The 24,540-nt window shown below is 40.5% G+C and overlaps 1 protein-coding gene across 2 annotated transcripts in view; it reads left to right on the top strand.

The window, feature by feature from the left end:
• Positions 1–498: 498 nt before the first annotated feature.
• The window catches only part of LOC109425925 (zinc finger protein 91), a 39,230-nt gene continuing 15,188 nt past the window's right edge, over positions 499–24,540 (top strand). Inside the window, exons 1-21 of one of the 2 annotated variants that reach the window (XM_062856689.1) lie at positions 499–673; positions 734–997; positions 1,064–1,186; positions 1,253–1,432; positions 6,655–7,026; positions 7,092–7,256; positions 7,322–7,669; positions 7,791–7,886; positions 7,951–8,313; positions 8,391–8,558; positions 8,623–8,829; positions 8,897–8,977; positions 21,645–21,785; positions 21,884–21,988; positions 22,488–22,790; positions 22,852–23,139; positions 23,243–23,383; positions 23,451–23,555; positions 23,622–23,879; positions 23,941–24,147; positions 24,218–24,298. In XM_062856689.1, coding sequence (XP_062712673.1) covers positions 638–673; positions 734–997; positions 1,064–1,186; positions 1,253–1,432; positions 6,655–7,026; positions 7,092–7,256; positions 7,322–7,669; positions 7,791–7,886; positions 7,951–8,313; positions 8,391–8,558; positions 8,623–8,829; positions 8,897–8,977; positions 21,645–21,785; positions 21,884–21,988; positions 22,488–22,790; positions 22,852–23,139; positions 23,243–23,383; positions 23,451–23,555; positions 23,622–23,879; positions 23,941–24,147; positions 24,218–24,298 — 4,032 coding nt within the window. In that variant the 5' untranslated portion in view covers positions 499–637. The remainder of the gene's footprint in view (positions 674–733; positions 998–1,063; positions 1,187–1,252; positions 1,433–6,654; positions 7,027–7,091; positions 7,257–7,321; positions 7,670–7,790; positions 7,887–7,950; positions 8,314–8,390; positions 8,559–8,622; positions 8,830–8,896; positions 8,978–21,644; positions 21,786–21,883; positions 21,989–22,487; positions 22,791–22,851; positions 23,140–23,242; positions 23,384–23,450; positions 23,556–23,621; positions 23,880–23,940; positions 24,148–24,217; positions 24,299–24,540) is intronic. The other variant, XM_029876054.2, reaches the window with a different exon arrangement.

Genomic DNA, 24,540 nt, shown 5'->3' with positions numbered 1-24,540 from the left:
CACCATCAGGCAAAATTTGAGCAATTTTAATGTATCTATTGCAGAGTTACAGACATATTTCTGTGTCCCGATTATTGCGGATACATACAGGCTTTAGTTGTTAATCAATGCATACATTCAGCAATACAAATTGCTGAACTTCAGCAATATTTTCTGAAACATCCAGCAATTTGCGCTAATAGCTTGGCTGATAGGGTATAAAATTGTGCTGGATCTCAGCAAAATATTGCTTAAAATTCAGCAAATCGTTTTGCTGGTTTTGCTTTGCTTTTTTCAGAAACCCTTTTTCTTTTTAGCGTTTGATTTGAATGGGTCTAATCTGCATAGGTATCACATCAAAGTTACGACCTAATTAAACCTGGGACTAAAATCGAACGCCAGATGTATATTCTTGCAGTTTTTGGGTAGAAGCAAACGAAATGGGTAGAATCAATTCACTTGAATAGCGCCGGCAATATTTTTTTCAGTGTGGAAAATGCGAGGGTAACATGCAACACAAATTAACCACATTCATTTAAGTGTGCTATTGTTATGACAACAAAATCGCTGATGGAGGATTTTTCGGATTTTTAGCATCAAAGAGATTGTTTTACAGAAATACAGCATAAAATACGTAGTTCCAAGGGATTTTACATCCATGTCCTGCAATACACGTAGCAAGCGTACTTCCAAGGTATTTACGGTATGTAATAGTCGTGAAATTTCGCTTCTGAGCTTGCTTTTCTATCTGCAGGTACAAACCAGCAAGGAACCCCCAGATGAAGGGAACCAGCATCTCCGGAAAAGGTCAGGTAAAAACAGCGCGGCTACCGAACCGCCAGCGGACATGAAGGACAGTTTTGAGGTTCAATTCGTTGTCGATCTCGAGGAGGAATCGGATGATCAACGGGATGTTTCTCAGGAGGATGGTCAGAAACAACCGGTCTTCCGGTGCACCGTTTGCGATTGGTACTATCTGAGCAAGGAAGGTTTGTGGAACCACTTGGAACGGCACATGGTGAATAACTGAACGCTTTTATTTGATGTTTCTGTGACGAATTAAATTATTTTCATTTTTTGATAGAATTCGGGTGAAACAGGGGAAGAGTACTGCGAGGAACTGGTGGTCCCCTATGAGATGTACGACTGCGAACTGTGTGGCGACCATCGGCTTTATCAGGAGGATTCCTACAGGCAGCACATTAGTGTAAGTTTTGATGTTCAAAAAAAGAACTTATTTTCGAGATTGTTAAACGAATCTATTTTATTGCAGGAAGCTCATGACGAATCTTTGGAAGAGGATGTGGCCGGCGAATGTGCGTGTCCCACTTGTGGGGACGTTTTTGGCAGTTATAATCTTCTGTCGAAGCACATCGAACAAGTTCACCCAGTAGTGGTGTGTGGAATCTGTGCTGCATCTTTCAGCAATGAACAGGAACTGATAGAACATAAGGTGAGTCGTTTAAAAAATTGCGTAATAAGGAGACGGCCGAATTTTGGACCCTTAAAGGACCCTAAGTTTGAATTTAAGTCGAAATCAAACAGATTCAGAGGGTACTACACATAATGAATGCTGATATGATCATTAAATGTTTTTCTGTCCGTTAAAAACGCTCACAAGGAATTCACTCACGTGATTCTACCAGCGTTATTGAAACATTAATCAAAAATTTGTTCAAAATTTTATATAAAACATCTTTAGATGTTCATCCAATGAATCATCCAATAATTCGTCCAGAGATTACCGGATTCCCTCAGAATTGTAATCAAAGCTTTCTACAGTATTTCTTCAGAAATCTATCCTGGGATTTCCCAAGAAAGTTTGCCTGAAGTTACATCCTGGATTCCTTATTGCAGGAATTCCTCCAGGGAGACCCTCAGGAACTCCTCTAGGAATTCTTTCAGGAACTCCTCTAGGAATTCTTTCAGGAACTCCTCCAAGAATTGTTAAGGTATTCTCTTGGATATTCCTCTTGGAATTGCTTTCAGGATTCCTCCTGGGGTGTCTTCTTAAATCCAGGTGCTGCTACATAGATTCCTCCAGGATTTCCTCCACCAACTCGTCTTGAGATTCCTTGAGGATTTTTCGAAGAATTCCTTCTGTGGTTTCTTCAAGAATTCTTCTAGAGATTCTTCCTGGGATTCCTACAAAATTTCTGCGGGGATTCATCCAGAGATTTCCTTCTAGGATTCCTTCAAGAATTCCTCTAGGGTTTCTTCCAGGAAATCTTCCCGTGATTCTGCTAGGATTTTTCCCAGGAATTTCTCTAAGGCTTCAGGCATTCCTGCATGGACTCTAGGGATGCTTCCAGGATTTCCTCCAGGGATTCCTCCAGAAATTCTTCCAGACATCCTTCCAGGCATTCTTCCAGGAACTACTCCAGGAACTCCTCTAGCAGTTCCTCCAGCAATTCCTTCATGTATTATTTCCAGAAATTCCTCGAAGCATTTCTCCAGGCATTCTTCCAGGAATACCTCCAGAGATTCGTCCAAGAATTTCTCCCACACTTCCTCCAGGGGTTGCTTCTGGAATTCCTCCATGTATTGCTCCAGGAATTTTTCTTGCGATTCCTTCAGTTATTCCTCTGGAGTTCTTTTCAAAAATTCATTCGGGGGTCTCTGCAGAATCATGTTTTCCATGCATGCACCCAAAAATTACTCCAGGGATGCCTCCAGGAATACCAGCAGCTTTATTTTTTTAATTACTCAAAGGATTTTTAGAGGAATTCCTATACAGCGATTTGTACTGGAATTCTTTAAGATAACTTTACAGGGATGCACACTGGAACCAGCAAATTCTAAAAGAAGTCATCCATTTATTCAGGAACTCCTTCAGGGATTCCTATAGGAGTTTTTACAGGTATGTTTTGAGGGTGTTCCTCTAGAAAGTTGTTCAAGAATTCTTCAAAATATTTGTGAAGGGATTCCTTCGGCAATTTCTCCGAGAATGTCTCGAGGGTTTCCTTCAACGATTGTTTTCGGATTTATCCTACGATTCCTTCAGGAACTCCATCAGGGATTTCCTTCCGAAATAATGTAGAGATTTCTCCAGAAATTTCTCTTGGAATGGAGTAGTTATTGTAAGAATTCCTGATGGAACCCTGAGTAAACTCCTGAAGATACTGCTGTAGGGATTCCTCCGTGAAATTCTTACAATAACTCCTCCAAGGATGTCTTCAGGCCAAGGATTCCCGACAGGCTGAACACACTGCAAAAAGACAATATGCCAAACTAAATGTCTCCCAGGATCTCCTAGTCAATAAAAGTGTGGAAAGGCTTTTAAAAATGACATTGACGTGAATACAGAACAATCCCAAAAAAATCTGCGAATGCTTTTGTGGATGCAGGCCATTTCATTCGATTTTTCGCAGAAGAACATATCCGACTACAGCATTGTATATCTCAACAACACATCAACGATCAATCCAGGGGGAGGAGGGCAAGCTATACGCAATCAACACAAATGCTACTGGTTCAGACGCTATATCAATGGTGCAGCTACTTTGCCCTGTCAGATAACAGAATACCTGGATGCATCTGATCCTCCAATTCTATCAATTCTGTCTATCAACAGTCTGGTTACCGTAAACGCCACAATATTACTACTGCCCTATTAGGGTGTCTACTACCTGCAAAATGAGAATTCTCAGGGAACTGGAATATTGAGGGAATATCAGTAATACTCAGGGAAAATTTGCATCGCTAGAAAATAGGTCATTGGGTCGTATAAATAAAAAGTAGCGAAGTAGTAGATATACCTACTCAGAAGTATAGTTAACCGGGTTTTTCACGGGGATCGTATAACATTTCTTTCCAGATTTTCTTCTAGAGATTTTCCCGATATTGTCCCCTTGGCCCCTCGTAAGATTTTTCTCGATGATCCTCCTGCGTTAACGCAAAATTTTTTTCATGAGGGATTTTTTCATGAGTATTCGGAATGATTACTGGGAAAACTTAGGAAACTCCTTGTATAAAAATTCCCGGATAAATATCAGAAGGAATCAAGGTGAAATTAAGCAAGAAACTTCACAAATAAATCTCGAGAGGAACTTCGGAAGAAATACTGAAAAAAACTGTGACATCCTGGAAAAAGCTCTGCGAGTAGTCCCGGCAGAAAATATCAAGGCAAAAATTCAAGGAAGGACTTGGATACTCTATAAGAGAAATGTCGGGAAAAACTACGGGCAAAATTCCGCGAGGATATCTTTACAAAAACCAAGTGGAATGTCTCTCTCCAAGAAATCCCTGGAAAAACTTCTGCTAAAATCCTGAGAAACTGTTGGGAAGCTATCCTAGAAAACTTTTGATAGAAAATTCTGAAGTAACTTTGAATACATTTTAGAACGAACGGGAGGTACTCCAGCAGAAACTCTGGTAGAAATCCCAGGAACAATTCTCGGATATTACAAAAGAACTCCTTATTGGTTTTATTGGAGCAAATATGTAAACTACCTCTGGATGGAAACTTGAAAAAAAAACTGAAAAACAAACCATGGTAAAACTACAGGAGGAAAAACTTGCAGGCAGAACTCTGTGAGGAACTGCGAAAGAATGAATGCAAGTGAATGTAGGTAACTGATTGCAAATGAATGATCCTATCCCTATCCATGGTTACTCTTCAGTACCATCGATTTTTGACGCAGTTAGTTTTAGAATATGATTGCAACCTCATAAGGTTAATCCATAACTGCGAACTACTTGTTTCAATAGTGGAGCTATTGATAAACAATCTAAACCCCATTGATTTACAACTGAATTTTTTCATTGATTTCGAGAAATTCAGCCAATTTGCAATAACTTTTATTAGAGCACTTTTGCAGGAAACGTGTTTTTGGCATTGAGAATTAAAAGACGTGCAAAAGTTAAAAGCAACCCTTGGATAAAAACGTTCAAACTTGCTCTAAGCAACGTGAACTGCTAAATCACCAAATCCAAATTCTAAATTCCTTATTTGCAAACAATGGAATCTTGTATTTGCTGTAAAATTTGTAACTAGTTTAGCTTTTCCATAGTAATTTTTGTTATTATATTGCTTCTTCATTGACTCGATATAATGCTTTCTAACAGGTTTTTTTCCTCATCTGTAGAGCCTTTTAACCACTGCGTCCATTCTTTAGGAATATTGTGGTATGACCCAAATTTAATTTGGTGCTAGTCAAGTATTCTGTCACAATTGAGCTGTGATGGACAATGGTTGATGTAACACCTGATCCCAACTAGGCACAACTCGTTTTATAAAGTTTATTACCCTTTGGGATTACTTCTCCAAATTTCCAAGGGCTCTAGAAACCCTTTACCAAATATCGCCAATCTGTTATCAGGTTACCGTATTGCTAATATATTACAATTACAACTACAACAGCCCGAGCATGAATGAATAACTGACACATAACTGAAGCATACCAAATTCAGGTATCATACCAAGACAAGATATTGGTCGGTTATCCAGGTATTGACAATAACTTATTTTGGTATTTTGTAGGTATTGATACAATACCTCAACGAGTTATTGGTTAGGTGTTGAGGACTGCTTGAGGTATTATTCAACTATTGAAAAATTGCTATTTGTATGGAAAAAACGCCGATTATTATTTAGATATTGTCATACCTAATGTCATTATTCATGCGTTATGCACAGAATACACACCCGTTATTATTTTAGGTATTTTACCTCTTATGCAGGGCTACTTAATACCTCATTCAGGTTGTAGGTATTCGGTTTTCCATACCTGAGTAAGTTATTCTTCAGCTATTTTCTCCTGCTCGGGAGCTATAGATAGTCATAGATAGTAGGGTGGGGCGGGGCAAGATGGGTCACCTAAGGATGAATCACCATAACTTTGTAAATACAAATCGTCTTGGTTTGTATTCGTCCGCTACTCTTCAAGACACTAGTTAGCTATGCTAAAAGTCGATAAAAAGTTCATTAGATACAAAATATGATGTTAAACAAGCAGTTTTAAAAAGTGATCGATTTTGCGCCGTGAAAAAAGTGCGGGGCAAGATGGGTCACTTTTTAAGTAATTCACATTTTCTCAACGAAAAACGTCAAAATATGAGATTTGTTCCGCATTCATATATGCTCCATATCCATACTGAGTAAACAAGAGCTACTAGTAAACATTTTATAAATTTGTTTGGAATATAAAAAAAATTACGATTTGAGTGGTTTTAAGACGACTTGAAAACCGATGTTTTCACTAAAAAATTATCATAATTTTATGTTATAATTTTGAGCGTTCATTCCGCTTGATTGAAGTCATTTATGGGATAGTCTTGTAATAAAAAATTAATAACTTTTGAATGCTCCAAAAATACGTTCAAAATTGAAGGTGACCCATCTTGCCCCGCGGCCGTTTATATGGAGATTATATGGAATGTATCGCTTAAGAAAAATGGCTAAAAACCATTTTATTTTTTATTTCCAATGAGAGTGAATAATTTTTCAATCAATGCCCTAAACTTTTGTATATTCATGCTGGTCATCTAACAAAAGTATTAACATAATCAAAACATGAGTAATGCGCCCGAAAATGGCACTGACCCATCTTGCCCCGCGACCCATCTTGCCCCGCCCCACCCTAATTATCTAGAATATTGGCTTTGAGTTGACTTGCGCTCTTATTACCCCATCAAACGCTGGGTATATTAAATTCTAAATATGATTTTCCACAGAACACACATCATCTAGAGAAGAGCTTCTCCTGCCCCGACTGCCTGGAGGTAATGCCTGATGAAAAAACGCTCAAAGATCATTCCGATGTGTGTTCGAAGATGATATTTCCGTGTGATTTGTGCAATGCCGAATTCGCGAACTACAGCTACCTAGAAATGCACAAAGCTCAAACCCACCCACAAGAGACGGCGGAGCATGTAGAATTCACGGTTCAAGATAGTAGTAGCGATGAGGAGTCCGTTGATGAAAATGTACCTGCTGCCAATGTTGGTATCAAAATGGAATTTGCTGTGGAGGAAACCGCACTTCATGGACTGCAACTGCAAGCTGACGATCAGACGTTGTTCACTATTTCCGATCTAGATCCCATGGTGAGTATTTGAATGGAAAGCATCCAGTGGATGGAGTTGGTCTTACAAAGACATTTTCATTGCAGGAACAATTTCTCGGTGATTCGCCAGTTCCGGGTCAGGATAAAGACGAATCCCAAAGTTCAAATCAAAAGCAATGTCGTAGTTACAAAGTGGGGAAGAAAACGTTCTATGAGTGTTTGACATGTGGTGAATCATTCGAGAAGTACACTGCCTATCGGTGGCACAGGGTTTGTTTAGCTATTCTTGATTCCTAGTTATGGGTTCAATTTTTTGCATGGCTACATCTTTTCAGCTTAAAATCCATATTGGAACGGATCTCATTTGTCCGCACTGTTCGAAAAAGGTGTGGAAACAGTCCCTTTTCGAGAGTCATACGGCCAAGTGTGCGCTCAAAAAGTTTCCCTGCGAATTTTGCACTCGGAAGTATGCTACAAAAGAAGCTGTGTTATACCACACGAAGGAGTCTCACAAGAACGAAATTGTCAAGCTGCACGTCAAACGCGAATGTACGGTGTGTGATGAAACTTTCGTCGACAGTGGTCTACATTTCGAACATATGAAAATTTGCCATGACCATAGCGTTCAATGTACGCTGTGCACTATGACTTTTGTAGACGATGACGAGCTTACGACCCACATGGTGTGTATGAAGTTGGGGGTTATCAAGTAGTTTGCGCCACCAAACTGATAAACTCAGATTCACGGGGGTGTGGAACTGCTGAACCCGTCATAAAAATCTATTAAATTCGAAATATTTTCAGATTTCTGATCACGAACGAGTTTCCTATAAATCAGCCCTTAAGTGTGTACCCTGCAATATTAATTTTAGAAGTGTACATCGTTTCAACATGCACAAGGTTTGTATGGGAAGTATTACTTAACTTTTTTTCAATAAAAATACATATTAATGAAATGTTTTAGCAAAAAATTCACCAAAACCTGAAACACAAATGTCCAAAGTGTTCCCTACAATTTTCGCGAAAGCATACATTTTTGGAGCACAAGTCTCAGTGTGTCGGTAGGATATTGAACTGCAAACTGTGCAATGCAACACACTCAACTGCCAAAGCTTTGGAGCAACACATAAAGCGACGCCATAAATCCCCTGAAACTGTACAAGATCCGTCCGAGAGTCCAGCGATTAAATGCGAGTGTCCGATTTGTTGGGACATCTTTGGTGATGGTTTTCAGCTGTCTAACCACGTTCAGGAAATCCATCAGATGAGCATATGCACCATTTGCGCGAAAGTTTTCAATAACGACGTTGAACTGATTGCTCATAAGGTTTGTATATAGTTTATGGTGCCTTTATAGAGCCCACATGAAGACAAATGATTATAACACGGAGTATCTTCTTCTAGCTCACGACTCATCCAGAACCGTCGTCCGCCATTTTTATGTGCCCTCATTGTACGAAATCATATCGATCATCCGCTATGCTCAACCGTCACTTGGATAGTTGCGGTCCTCGAATGTGCAGTGTTTGCGATCAGACATTTTCCAAACATAGTCATCATATGGCGCATATGGTTTGTGCTTATATCGTATTATTTTTGTCTTATTTTTGTACGCTTTTCAATATGCTTCCCACAGAAAGATCTTCATCCGGAAGTGATGTACACTTGTCCGTTTTGTCCCAGAAAGTTCATTGAAGAAACAGATTACGTTAATCATTCAGGCTATTGTGCCGAACGGAAATACTCTTGCAGCCAGTGTGATGCCAGCCGGAAGACTTTGCCGGAGTTCAAACGCCACGTTGCGTTGACCGGCCATGCGGATGAACCGGTGATCGAAGCTGAGGTATTGGATACACTAAATTGTAGTCTACGTTTTGCAACCTTTCTAATGCCATATTATTCCTTCACAGGATATCCGTTCAAACTTGCAGCTTCCATGTCCGATTTGCAGGGCAGTTTTTCGCTGTGTGAATACGCGAAGGTCCCATATGGTGAGTAAGAATATCGTATTGCTAATTAAAATGTATCCCGATTATGTTGTGTCCTTCCTAATACTCCTTCCAAAAACTCTTTCCCTCGACAAACGTGGACATGCAGAGATATACTTTAGAAGCAACGGATGTCACAATAACTTTCCTTTCCTCTCCAAATACCCCAATGATGTTACTTAGAAATAAATTTATATATATATTTTTTTTATCTGTATTAACGAGATTTTTAGCCCTAGGCTAGTTCATCTCGGGACCCACGCTTTACTTCCCTTCCGAAGGAAGAACTCACATTTTGTGAGTTTATCGGGAGTGGGATTCGATCCCAGGTCCTCGGCATTATAGTCAAGTGTTCTAACCATCACACCAGGTCAGCTCCACAATAAATTTATAGAAAACTTATTGAGGAAGGTATTTATAATGGATCTCCTGTAAACATTCCTGAAGGAACTCCTGGTGTAATCATTGAAGGTAAAAGTACTCCTCGATAAACCACTGAAGGAACGCCAAGACAAATCTCTGCAGGAACTTCACGAGAAATCTCTGAAGAAATTCCTGAAGGAATCCCCGAAGGATTTTCTTCAGGAATACCTCAAGAATCCCACCAAAAAAAAAAACAATATAGACATTTCCGTTGGAATCCCTGAGCAAATCTTGGCAGAATGCCTGAAACACTGAAGATACTCCTGGAAAAAAACCTAAGGAACTCCTAGGAAATCCCTGAAGGAACTCCTGGAGGAATCACCGAAGGTAATGGTTCTCCTCGATAAACTCTAGAAGGAATTCCAGGACGAATCTTTAAGGTGAAACATCAGCTACTCCCATTGCAACTTAGAGGCACAAATCTGACGAACAAAGCATCGAGCCAAGCCGCACTTGTTTTTCCTGGCTTTGCTCACCTCCAAAAAGAGGCAGCTTTTACAAATCGAGAGCATTTGTTTACAAATTTTCAAGATTGGTGCTCTTGAAAACGTGAGAAGGGGACCAAGTCGGCCATTGTGGCAGCCATGTTTGTATTCTCTGAAGTTTCTTCTTAATGGAAATTCATGTGAAATCCCTCAAGGAACTCCTGGAGGAATCCCTGACAGATCTTCTTGAATAATCTCTCAAGGAACTTCTAGAGAAATCACTAAAGAAATTCCTGGCTTATTTGCTGAAGGAACTCTTGTACAAATCCCTGAAAGAAATCCTGGAAGAATTCCTGTATGCGACTCATACCGTACACTACACTACGTCAGCGAGCTGCTCCCAACGTGATGCATTGGGAAGATTAAGAAATTCCTGGACGAATTTTTGAATGTTTTTTTGGAAGAATCCCTGAAGGAATTTCATGGGGGATTCCTGAAAAAATCCTTGAGGAATCCGTAATGAAATTTCTCTGAAGTTTTTGAAGAAATTTCTGACGAAACTTCTGTAGGAATTCCAGAAGGAATTCCTAGAGGAATCCTAGAATGAACTCTCAAGGAATTGCTGAAGATTTTTTTAAGGGATCTCTGAAGAAACTCCTCTCCTGGTCAAACTTGCAGGAATTCATGGGAAAATTCCCGAAAAAAATCGCCGAAAATCCCCTGAAAGAATTCCTGGAAAAACATTTGGAGGAATCACCGAAGAAACTTCAACAATCGCAAACATCGTCCACCTCGGAGGCGCCGACATCTCCCTGGTCCTCTGCTGAATATTATCTTCATCGATCGTTCTTCCGTCATCCTTGCCACATGACCAGCCCAAATCAGCATGTCGTGTTTTATTAGCTAGACATTATCCTCTTGTTTTATATACTTGGTAGAGCTCGTTATCGTGACTGTGAAAAACCACCAACCGCATCTGAATCAAACAATGCGTGTCACCACGTAGCACACTTCCATCGGATACTAGATCAGCCAACAGAATACCCTTTCTCAATTTCGGGACTATAGAAAGCAGCATTTCAGCTGGTTACGGAAGCAAGAGAATCCTATTCGCAGCTGTGAGACGCCTATTCACCTCGCGGATTTGTTATCGCATGTCACTAGAGTTGTAAGATACGCAAATTCCTTCACTTGTTCAAATGTCTCATTCAGAACTTCGCTACCAACATCACCATTGGACCTACGCTATCTACCAGCAATCATGTACTTCGTGAGGCTGGTGTTGATTATGAGAGCTGCTAGCTGTCTCTCTTTTAAAAGGCGCGAATGCCTTTTCCACGGTTCGACAATCAGTTTCGATGATACGGATATCGTCCGCAAAACCTAGGAGTATGTGCGACCGTGCTGTGGTGTTGGAAGAGAAGGCCTTGCAAGTTGTTTCGAGGAGTGCATTAACGAGGAAGAATTTGTTAAACACCCTGTAGATACTGCAGAAGTAAAGACGAGAAAGAAGCATCAACTCGGCGAAAAATGGAAGCTTGATCGGAAGTGCCTGATTATACGCCACGTTACCGATAAGCACTTTGAATTCGTGATGGAAAGGAGAACTTCGAAGGAATGCTGGGGTGGCCTGCAAGGAACATTCCAACGTCGAGGTCTCGCTAACCGTTTGTACTACCGAAGAAGACTTGGTTTGCTTATACTGAGGAGCAGTACGAATATGCAAAATCATTTGTTGGAGGAGTTCGACATGCTATTGCGAGGGCTGAAGATCACAGGTGCCAAGGTTGAAGAAGATGGTGCCATCTGTGTACGGCGTTGGAAACAATGTCATTTGAGATGCTATCCATGGAGTTTGTTAAGAGCCGTTTGCTGGAAAAAAGATTCGACGTTTTTTGTTTTAAATTGATTTTCTCGATGAAGAACCTACTTCGGAATCTGCGTTTGTTGGAAAGAGGTTTTCGTTCAAGTGCTACACTGTCCTTCTTCGCATGTCAGTCTCATGTTGTTTTCACAGCTCAATATGCCCCGAAAAGGATAGCATGAATTGAATACATTTGTTTTAGAAAATGATTTGAGTTATAGCACAAAATGTATGCGCTTTAAAGACAACATGGGACTGCCCTGCGAAGAGGGGTAGTACAACTGTGGAAGAGTTTAACGGATCACGAAAAAGACGAGGCAATGTGAACTGTGCTACCGCTCGAGCTATCGATATTGCCTTCGTTGCGGCCTGAAAATCTAAATTAGCTTTCCAGTGGTTTCTGGACTCAGAGGTACCTGGCCATATGGTGAAAGAGAGAAGTTATTTTGAAGAACTACAGCGAAAAAAATCATTAAAATCATAACAAATGCCGTAAAATAGCAAAAAATCTGGGGTAAAACGGGCTCTATAACTCGCTTCAGAGTATTACCCGTACATGAATCATCCATCAACCAATTCTTGAGAAAATTTGCCTTCGAATAAGCCATCGATGGTCACATAGGGTCTTGTATTAAGAAAGTTATTATTTTTTCCCACCTTTGGGCTTGATTTTGCCCAATGTGCAAATCATTTTGAGCATTTTGCCGTACAGAAGGAATTTCGATGGAGTTCACGATTCCATATACACTGAAGTTTTTTTTACGCGGTTTTTTTTTACGCGGTTTTTTTTACGCGGTCCGTCCTAAAAAAAAACCGCGTTATTTCAAGACCCGTCGTAAAAAAAACCGCGTTATTTCAAAAACCGTCGTAAAAAAAATCCGCGTTTTTTCAAAAACACGCGTAAAATAGTAAGCACCACATCTAACGTGACTTGACTTTTTTTACGACGTTTTTTGAAATAACGCGGTTTTTTTTACGACGGTTCTTGAAATAACGCGGTTTTTTTTTACGACGGGTCTTGAAATAACGCGGTTTTTTTTTACGCGGGACCATTACCGTCGTATAAAAAAACTTCAGTGTATTGTCGGGCCGCCATCAAACCTGACGTCGCACAGCTGAGCCGCGACGCGATTCGACTCGCGACGTTTTCTGAATCATTTCGATTGCGCATCTATCTCCTTGTCATTAGCAACACAGCGCACTAGTCGCGAAACAGTTGTGACACGTGTGGACCAAGAAAATGTCAATTTTTGATTGAATTTCTGTGTTGATTCCAACCGGGTAGACAATAGGGTAACGGTTGAATTTTGGACCCCTAGAGGACATTGGTTTGAATTTAATTCAAAATTAAACAGATTCAGAGGGTATTTACACATAATGACGATGTTAGTCTGTTCGTAAAAGCCTCTACTGTCCGTTAAAAATATCCACAAGGTCATTTCTGACTGAAAATTTGATGAAAATAACTAATTTTTGAAGCATCAGTTTTCACTGTTTTGGACACCCCAATATATTTTGGACCCTCTTCAGTATATATTTTGGACACCCGGTGTTTAAACTCGTTTGAAACTATTTTGGAAGAATTTGTCACTTGAATATGCTGGATCACATCCTAATCACTTGATTGACAAAGGCTGATTAGACGAACTTTGCGAATTTAATGCGCTAGAATGATAAACGTTTTTGTTTACATCTGCAAGTTTCCTCAGCACCCGCAATCTCTTTTTGTAAACATGATGCGAAACCCGCATGGATGGCGAGATTGGCAAAAAATAATTTCAAGGCAAATAAATTTGTTTCCAGTGAGGAAATGATTGCTGCCCGTGCAGAGCGATCTTATTCAGCGAATGATTCTAAAAATTTCCGTCATCTAATCATTAAACCTGTGTAAGTTGTGACAATAGGACACAGGGGGTCCAAAATATATGGGGGTCCAAATTATATTGGTTACCCTACACCACAAAAAATGGAGTTTCGAACAGTGTTGGTAAACTCACACTCACGCAGAAAAATAAATTGTAAACACAATTAAATTCTAGTTCAAATCAACCGATTTTTCAGTTTACTATAGCGACAAACTGATTTCTAGTTTAAACTGAACTGTTCCATTTGTTTGATACTACAAATATTTTCATTTGTCGAAATTTTTGACAGTTTGTTAAAATAAACAGATATGGTTTTTTAAACATGAAATAATTGATTGATTCAAACGACTTCACTTTTGCCACTAACAAACCCGGAATGTGATTGTTTTGGTGACGGCAGCAACTGCGGCAGCTCGGAAATCTATTTTTAGATCGTCGGTAAGCGGATGGCGAGGAGAACGACTAGAAAAAGACAAAAAAGGCGAAACCGATCAACTTTTTGTGGATGCTGTCGTGAGTAACTGCGCGTTATCCATCACGGCCAAAGCTGCACTTGGAAGTTGGCGTGATGGATTTGCTGCACCTTCTTCGCTGTGGCGATGTTGGGGTAAGCATTTTATAGATGTGTGAGTGCTTTCGGACCATGTTTATGGTTTTTATTTTGTTGAAACAAATGAAATTTTTGACATTATATGAAATGATGGTAATCGGTTGTTTTCATCAATAAACTCTGAATGAAAACAATTAAATATAAATTTGGAATAAGTAAATTCTCAGTTTGAAAATCAACCATGCGTTTTATTGTTTTAAACAAGCGCCATTTTTCTGCGTGCTCAAAGCTTGCTCATGAACCGCTCCTGCGTGAGCAAACTCGCACGCGATTCTGAATCGTTTTCTCACGCGCGAGAATTTCATGCAAAATCTCGCTCTCACGAGTCAATTGTCGAAATCTCGTTTGCTTGTAAAACGAATTCAAATCAATTTAAACGGCATTCAATGTTGTTGTACGCTAGATTTGCTTTTGTTCTATCATACAATCGTAAAAACTTTGATGTAAATATCAAGAACACCAAGAAATAAAGCAATGAGTGAAATCATGAGTCAACTCATGCATGATTTTTTCGGCGGTGAGTTTGGCGAGTCAAGAATCGCGCGTGATACAACTCAATCATGAGATTTGAGAATTTGAGTTTTTACCAACACTGGTTTCGAAACGTATGAACAGAAGCCTACTGGACAACGCCTGCTCGACGGTGTTTGACGCTGGATTGACAAAAAGTTTATGGCCGTTTTGGCTGCAACGTATGAGCAGCTGAAGAGATGTCGCCGTTCCATTGTTTGTTTAGTAGTTCAACTGTATTCAATGACGCTGCACAGTAGGCCTAGCCGCTTTAATGCTTGTAACACATTAGAAATATACTGCAAGCATTAATAATGATAAAAAAACGCTAGAAGTAATCGCTTCTATCGTTTTCCAGGATTCTTTCAATGAATGGCTGTGTAGACTAGACTAGAAGCCGCCTTGACTGCAACGTATTTTTTAAATCGCCATCCATCAAGCGCAGTGGATGTCAGAAAATGTCTTACGAAATGTGCTACAAGAAGAAACCGGACATAAATAACCGGAGAGTATTCGGAGCATTTGCTCACAGGAACGTACCAAAGCTTGATCCCAGATTAGGGAAAAACTTTACGTTAGGATACGCGATCAATGGCTATGGGATCCGCGAAAACAAAAAAAAAAATCAAACGCTAAATGAAAACAACGAAATTTTTCATGGAACCAAAGCTGATTATCCAGTTGGAAATACTAGTGATGTCATTCAAGAAGCTGGTAAAGGGCTGAGTTGTAAAAAAAACGTATGTAATTCAACGAGCATCCCGTGACGAAAGGTACCCCCCCTCCCCGTCTGAATGAATGATTATCACGTGCCATATAGCAGTGTGGATACGTCGCGGACCTATGCCTTCGCCTTGAATGCAGAAGCTTTTGTTGAAGATATTCCTGGTAGTATAACAGAATGGAACCGATGAGAAGCAGCAATCAAAAGTGAACTGAAGAGTTTGAAGAAAAATATGGGTATTCCATATCAATCGTGACAATGAAATTATTGAGCAGTATAAACTGCCCCCATTCGCATAACAGTCCCATCTTTGCTGGGTTTCCTATGCATATTTATTGATTTATTCCAACTGACCTATATGGTCTTGTTGAAAACTTATACACTAAAAAAACTCTTAAAACTAACTGATAATAAGGCACAACTAGCGTTTGAACAAACATCATTCGACAACAACAAAAAGTAAAGGCAATACAAAAAGCACATAACATCAGTCTCAATCACATGACAATCAGTTCACTGTTCACAGCAAAATATCAGTTCAAAGTTCAATATAGTCGCGAGTTTTATATACGGTTAGGTTTCCAAGTAACTATACGATTTTCGAATTCTCTATATTTAACATTTTTCGGCCAAGTAGAAGGTTGCATAGCAAGACTTTTGAATTCATTTGGTATAACAACTCTGAATGAAACGAAATCAATCACATTATTGGCCGATTTGTTTGATATAAGCTTCTTCACCCTAACATTTCTAGAATCAGTCAAACTCAAACTCTCACAAACAAGTCGTTCGATATCTCTTTCAGTGGTGTGGCATTCGATATTTGTTATAAACAGAGAAAACGTATCGTTGCAGTCTGTTAAATCTGTTGGAACAGTAGAAGAATTTCCGCTCACAAATGCATCGGTATGTATCTCTTTAGTACCATCGAGGAGATGAGTGCGATCTATCGGTGATAAATCAGGAGTTGAGTGTTGCTTCCCAGTAGTATCGATGCCATTAGATTTGCGTTCTGATGCCATTGTAGCGAGTGTTTCAATTATACCGGCAACCTTTATTTTCAAATCGTCGATTTCAGCCTCACACGTAGTCGGATGAGAGCAGCACACATCATTTGTTTTGCTCTCGTTTGCGTCACGGGTTGTGCAGAAATCCAGCAAGCATTTGTCGCACATCCAGAGAACGTTTTTGGTAAATAAGGCATCCATCGTTGCTTCCGTTATTCCCACACAAGCAGCGTGATAGCGTTTAGCACACCTTCCTTCACATACGGTGTAGCGGTCGCATTTTCGGTCGATAGTGTTGAGACATTCATTGCACTGCATTACGACGATATGATCTCTCGAACCGTGAGAGAAGCTTGTAATGGCCGGTGTTAGTCTTGTAAACAGCGGTTTGGTCACAAAATTTGTCACAGATATTCGTATCGCACAACGCTTGATACTTGCTGAAAGTTATACAGCAACACGATGTAGCGTAACTATTTACGTTCTATTGTTTATGACGGTTTTTGCTGATCGACAAACAAACAAATTTTCGATAAAAATAGAGGAACTATACTAAACAGCGACTTCACATAGGCTAGCACTCAGCAGTTATGGGACATATGGGACTGTTATGCGAGTGGGGGCAGTAAAGCACAAAAAAAATGATGAAATATTGAGCCGTATAAAGCACGGCTCGTTGCCAAAGGATACTTCCAAACGAAAAATTATGATTACACCGAAACAGAAACCTTTGCTCCAGTGGCCCGAATCTCTTTGGTTGAAAATACTGCCCACACTCGCATAACAGTCCCGTTTGACTTTTCATCACTTTTGAGTTAACGTTATGAATAGTCATCATTTTCGATGTACTTCCAAAAACAACAATAAAAAATACGAATTTTTATGTCAATGTGTGAAAAAAATACCAAGTCATGAGCGTCCCATATCAAAAGTACCCGTATAACAGTCCCATCATGGATTTTTGTGTTACGTAACACAAAACTGAACAACTTTGTAGTGATTGTGATATTTTTTACAGTTATACATTCATGAGCAAAGCAATTTGTGAAAGTTTCGAGATAATCGAAATATTTTTCAAATTTTAACGATTTTTCAAAGTTTTATATGGAAACAAATTTTTAAACTTCAAATGCCGTTTTCTCAATTCCTACTTTTTGCAAATGGGACTGTTATGCGAGTGGGGGCAGTAGAGGTGTTGATCACAGCATCGAAATGTTCTCTCCATCTGGCAGCTACCATATTTTTATCTGTCAGCAAGTTCTCTTCGAGGTCATTGCACGTGACGGGCGAAGGCGTTGTTTTTCTCCGCACGGCATTGAGAGTTTTGTAGAATTTCCGCATATCATTTTGATCCACACTGTTTTGAATCGCTGTTCGGTTCTCTGAAGGTACTCACATCAATGACATTCGAGAACTGCCTGCCGTTCACTAAAACATGGTCTATTTGGTTTCAAGTTATGCTGTTTTATGTGCATCCTAGTTAGAATACAGATGTTTTTGCGTCCAAAGTAGGTGCTACTGATGACCTCCCCTCTAGCCGCAGTGAAATTTACTATTCTCAGACCTTCATCGTGGGTAACAGAGTGAAGGCTCTCTACCAATTATCGGATGGAAAAGATGTGATTTTTGACGTCATGCTTTTGGCACTTTCCGTAGGTTTTATCTATACATTTGTAGAACACGCCTTCCATGACATCGGTTTTATCGTTTGTTGGCGCACATATGTTGATCAAGATATGTACTATTAGTTGATCGGGGTTACATACGACCGACACCTCTCCTTCAAAACGCATCTAAATGCAACCAAAGAGGCTTGTTAAACAAGACTGAACCTGCTAAAAGCTATCTCTAGTAAAAATACCAAAAGCAACCGGAAATCCAGACTACGCGTGGCGGATGCAATCATCTGTAGCAGATTATTCTACGGCCTGGAAGCAACAAGTAGGAACTTCCCTGGAGTGGTCTCAACACTAGGCACCACCTACAACCAAGCGAGGGATCAAAAACGGCTGAAGCACATCGATATTCGATATAACTTTGTACAAGAACACATTGAAGAACACGAAATCAAAGTGCAGTATATTGAAACCGAAAATCAAGTTTGTTTATTTGTTTATTTGTTAAGTTGCTAATCTACTCACCAAAACCCTACCGACGTATGTTTTGCTCGCCATACCAATTACACTAGTTTACAAAATAAAACGAAAGTCGTGAACTTCTGTCAACGACCAAAATTTGTGAAGCATAATTTAGCGCTGATTCCGAAACCGTGCTTCAAAAAATTTTAAGTAGAACAGTTTTTGAGTTTTAGCTCAATATAGAGTTTTACAACTTTTGAAAATATGGAATTTAATAAAATTTAAATATCTTGCGTCTTGTTCAACCAATTTTAAATCTCTTTCCATAAATTAAAAGCTGAATACAATACCTTTCGATCATCTGAAATACAGGTTTTGTGTCAGATTGATGAAATTCAAGATATAGGTGAGTTTTGGGGACGATCTCCTTAAATTTTACCAAAATTTTCAAAAATATTTGAAGGAATGTATTTTTTCAATAAAAAAAAAAACAATTTAAAAGTTCTTTTTCAACGTTTATTTGACATATCATATGTAAGCGAGTTACAGTAAAAAATTCAGCTCATTCGGAGTATTTATTACTGAGAATGAGATGTGTGAAGTGAGCGACGTTGCTTAAAAATAGAACAAAAATCGATTTCAAATCATCAACCTTGTATGGAAAGTCGAAAAAATTTCCGCTCTACTGTAATTTTTTTCCTTCGCGTTTTCGAACTCAGGGCATGATTCTACACCAAAAACGATCATCAACTTATCGAGTTCAAAAATACTGTAAACTAGTGTTATCGGATGGAAAAGATATGATTTTTCACGTCATGCTTTAGGCACTTGCGGACAGACTTTTGCCTTCTTTCATGGACCCCCTAGGTACATCAGGCGAGTTGCAGTTCCTGCGCATGCGCGCAGTCTTCGGATCCATTCCCAACGACCCCTTCCTCCTTCGCCTGAGCGTGGAGAAGTTTATCGGCGGACAGATTCAAGGAACCTTCAAAGAGAACAAAGGCATCTCCTACGTCCTCAAGATCCGCAGCCAAACGCAGTTCAACCAACTCCTCCGAATGACCAAGTTAGCAGACGGGACCTACATCGTGATCGAGGGGCACACGACCCTCAACCAGGTCAAGTGCGTCGTATCCAACGCCGGCACCATCGGATTAGACGAGATACCTGGCGGAGCAGCTTACCTGCCAAAAGGTGAAAGAAGTTCGGCGGATCAAAAGGCGAAACCACAACACTGGCGCTCTGGAAATCACCCCTTCCCTAATCCTCACCATCAGCGGTACTGTAATCCCGGAACATTCATTCATTCATTTATTTAGTATTACATCAAATTCAAGATAAAACTGAATCAACAATATTTCTCCATAATACACGGTTCGTGGCCGCCGCTCTCCATCCTCGGTCGCGCCCGATGCTCGCCAAGTCACGCTCCACCTGGTCCGCCCATCGTGCTCTCTGCGCTCCACGCTTTCTTGTGCCAACCGGATCAGTTGCAAACACCAGCTTTGCAGGGTTGTTGTCCGGCATTCTTGCAACATGCCCTGCCCACCGTATCCTTCCGGCTTTGGCCACCTTCTGGATGCTGGGTTCGCCGTAAAGTGCAGCGAGCTCGTGGTTCATTCTTCTCCGCCACACACCGTTCTCCTGCACACCGCCGAAGATCGTCCTTAGCACGCGTCGCTCGAAAACTAATCCCGGAACATGAAGACTTTGGGTAGTCGAGATGCCAGACCAGACACTACTACCCGAGTCCGATGCAGTGCTTCCGGTGCTGGAGTTTCGGCCACACCGGGAAGCAGTGCACGACCCCAGCCAATATCTGCGGCAGGTGTAGCCAGATCGATGATGGAGACCCGGTACCGAACCCAGCAAACGGAGAAGGAGCCACCGCACAGCATCCCCCAAGAAGAAACTGCAACCAGCCCGCAATGCTGCAGGACCTACAACAGTAGCCCAGAGCACGCCCTCTCCAGTCGGGAATGCCCCGCTTACAAACGAGAAAACGCTATCCAAATCATCCGGGTTGACGAGGGTATCTCATACCTACAGGCATGGCGGGAGTTGGAGGCGCGAGAAGCAGCCAAGAACGAAGAACAAAGCCGCAGCAGCTACGCCGGAGTCGCAAGCAGCAGTAGAGAAGCTCAGATTACCGAACTCCAACACACCGTCCAGAAGCTGGAGGATGATGCCAAAAGGAGGGAGAATGGCTGATATGGAGGCAGCCCTCAAAAGCCGATCCGTCGGTGCAAGGCTGGAGGCAGCCAAAGATCACGGTCCCATCGAGGAGCTGATCCAGCAGGTGGCAGAACTAACTGCCGCGGTCAAGTAACTCCAGGCCGACCTCAGGACCAAGGACAAACTGATCGTCGAGTTACAGAAACAGCAGTTAACCCCCAAAAACTCCATCATCACCATTGAAAACTCGCCAAACCACCAGGCCATCTCCCCAAACCCATCGGCAAGTAGCAACAACAGCTTTCAACCAAACTTTAAGGATCCCAAAGTGGCCACTCAGGTTGCCGATTGGATCCGCTCCAGTGGAAAGGCAAAAACAAGCGAAGACCAGGACAGGGGCTATTTCCAAAAAGCCAAAGAAGACCAAAGGAAAGAAGATGAGCAACCACACATCATCCAATCCAATACACTGATTCGCTCGCTAACCAGTTTCCACTTTATAACTCGCTTCAATGGTTCCCCGAACACTATGGAACCAACTTCATGTTCTACGTTATCGCCGCCGCTATGATAGATGTTGTATATGTTCATATGAAGAAAGTGTTGTCAATGGGATTCACTGCATTGAATTCTTCACGTTCTCCAAATCTAGGCCATATGGCATCTTGAATCACAGTTGCGCTCTCTCCTGAGTTTTTGCATTTCACCAGCTATAAGACTCACTCGTTCGGGTTCATAAGTCCCGACATTCCATGTACTGAGTTTCCAATCATAGTGCTTATCACGTCGCCGGGTCCGTTACTGAAAATATCGTTCGTTTTTTCTTCTTCCTTCACTTTTTGTGGTAATTGAGAAGTTCAGCTTGCTACCGGAGTTGCGTTACCCATATCTGTAATCATTTAACTCTTAATAAATCACTTATACTTCAGTACTAAACAATGCTTACCCATATTTGCACAGATAGTAACACATGTCCACAAATTTTTCAGGCAACCGCTCACAGGGAACCTCACATTCAATGTCCAAGATGTGATCTAGCATTCCACTACAAATCCAGACTACTGACGCATCTGCGCAATCACGATAGAAGGCAACTTAAAATCAAATTAGAAAAACACAAAAAGACACAGGTAAGCTGTGTGATTATGCTCTTTGCTAATTAGTTTTCATTAGATGTTTGAAATTGATAATATCGGTCTATGCATTATTACATATGTCGTTTCGACAGAATAAACTTCCGAAAAAGCGAAGGATCGTTCGCAAAGCTGAACCAGTTAAATGTAAGAAGTGCGATGCAGTATTCCGTACTAGCAACTACCTGAAATATCATTTGGTGAGACAGAGTTTTAAATAGGTACTAACCTCCCCATAACCGCATAACAGTAACATTCGACAAGAGTAGGCATTGGAGAAAATGAAACCCAAAGTTGCAACTTTGAATAGTATAGGAATAATTCAAAATTTTAAAAATTTCTCATAAATTTGTCATCAGTCGTATAGCAATCAAATTTTGTACAGCAGTTCCTGTATGTTGGGGGAATTGTCAAAAAATAAATCGAACCTCAGTATGATTGATGTCACGCTTTAAAGCCAATCTATTTTCCTAGTGTGACTGTTATGCGGTCACATTGCTCAATGAGACAAAATGACTTGGTATTTTTTTCATAAATCCTAGAACAAACGTGATTTTTTTATTCAGGTGGTCGAAAGCACTTGTGATTTGATGATGATCCCCGATATTAACTCAATACCAGCAAAATATGCAAATGTTACAAATATGCAGTTATGGGCAGTAACTTGCTCTAGTTAAACTAATGCCCATTACTTCACAGAGAACAATGCACGAAGAACCTCAAATCAAATGTCCCAAGTGCGAGAAAGCATTCCACTTCAAATCTCGACTTCTGGAGCATTTACGTACTCATCAAAGGGAAATTAAGGTAAAGGTGGCAAAGGTGAAAAAGGTGATCAAAAAAGAGCCAATCCCACGTCCTGTTCCTGTTTTGTGTTCACATTGTGACAAATCTTGCCGCTCGAATGCGATTCTTAACCGCCATTTGCAAATTTGTGGTCCTCGAACATGCAACGTCTGTGAGCAGAATTTCGACAAGTATAATAGTTATAGAAAACACATGGTTGGTTCACCTTTTCAGCGCTATGTTACAATTAGTTCAACTTCTATTTTTTTATTATCAGCGAACAATGCACCCGAGTGCGTTGCACAGATGTTCGTATTGTCCGAGAACGTTCGTGGAAAAACTTCCGTTTCAAAATCACTTGAAATACTGTGCAGAACGGCGTTATTCGTGCAGGGAATGCGATACCAGTCGGAAGACCTTGGACGACTTCAAACGTCACGTTGCTTTGACAGGCCATGCGGAAGAACCTGTGGTTGAAACAGAGGCAACCCGTGGAAAGTTGCAACTCCCATGTTCTATTTGCAAGGCTGTTTTTCGATCTGTGAACACAAGGCGGTTCCATATGGTGAGTGAATTCTCATTTTAGGTAGTTTGCTTGCTTCTGTGCTCTTAGGTGACCCATTTGACCTGGGTTAGCTTACAATGATTCTTGTGATTGGCTTTTTCAGGCAACCGCTCATAAGGAACCTCACATTAAATGTCCCAAGTGTGACAAAGCGTTCCACTACAAATCTCGGCTTCGAATGCATTTGAAGAATCACGATAGAGTACCAGTTAACATCAAAATCAAAAAGGAGAAAGTACCAAAAGTAAGTTTATGTTATTCACTATTTCAGTTCAATCATATTTCTATCTACATTCTAATCTACGTCATAGAAAAAACTTCCAAAGAAGCGAAAAATCGCTGTTCCAGAAGGACCGCAGTCATGTCCAAAGTGTAATGCAGTATTTCGTGCCCTTAAGAACTTGAAATATCATATGGTGAGTACTGCCACAAATTTGAGAATAAATGCCATCATATAAACCCTATCGGTAATTACTTTACAGAGAATCAAGCACACCAAACCTAAGGTGAAATGTCCCAAATGTGACAAAGAATTCCATTTCAAATCCCAACTTTCCTATCATCTGCCCACTCATGACAACTTGAAGGTAACGCAAAAAGCAACTTTCACCTGTTTGCGTTGTAACCATCCATGTCGCACGTCTGAGAGGCTCGAACGCCACATGAAAACGTGCAATCCTCGAACATGTAATGTATGTCAGCAGGCGTTCAACAAGCATTCTGATTTCAAGAAGCATATGGTTAGTACATCACTATTTAAACTTTATTTTTGCAGTTATAACTTGTTTTCTATACTATCAGGACTCATTCCACCCGGATGTGTTGCACAAATGTACGTTCTGTCCGAAAGCCTTTATCGACGAAGCTCGATATCAAAATCATGTGGCCTACTGTGCGGAACGGCGTTATTCGTGCAGTGAATGTGATACCAGCCGGAAGACTTTGCGCCAAATCAAACGTCACATTGCACAAACGGGTCATTCGCAGCAACCGCTGGTTGAAGCTGAGGTATGTGTAAAAACTAATCAGTTTTTGAGGATTCTTGAAAACTGATATCGAAACTTTTTTTCTATTACAGACAGCTCGTGCGAATATACAACTTCCATGTCCAATCTGCAAGGTTATTTTCCGTTCTGTGCATACGAGACGGTCCCATATGGTGAGTATGACTATTAGGGTGGATTAAAACAATCTATTACAATTGCTGTATTGGTCACTATTGATTGTTCACTAGTGTCCATCTTGCAGAGGGTCTTTTGTTTTGGTAAACAAATTGTTGACGAAGATGATCTAGATAGCGAGAAAGAAGCGAAGCAACTAAAGATTAATGCTTCATTTAGATAACATTTAATCCTAGCTTGTTTCTTGTCAAGTCAAGTTTTTTTCTTTTAAAAGTAGAAA

Source organism: Aedes albopictus, chromosome 3 (genome assembly GCF_035046485.1).
Source record: "Aedes albopictus strain Foshan chromosome 3, AalbF5, whole genome shotgun sequence".
NCBI classification, from domain to species: Eukaryota; Metazoa; Arthropoda; class Insecta; order Diptera; family Culicidae; genus Aedes; species Aedes albopictus.
The sequence above is the reverse complement of the archived record's forward strand: the minus strand, read 5'-3'. Positions and strand labels throughout refer to the sequence as shown.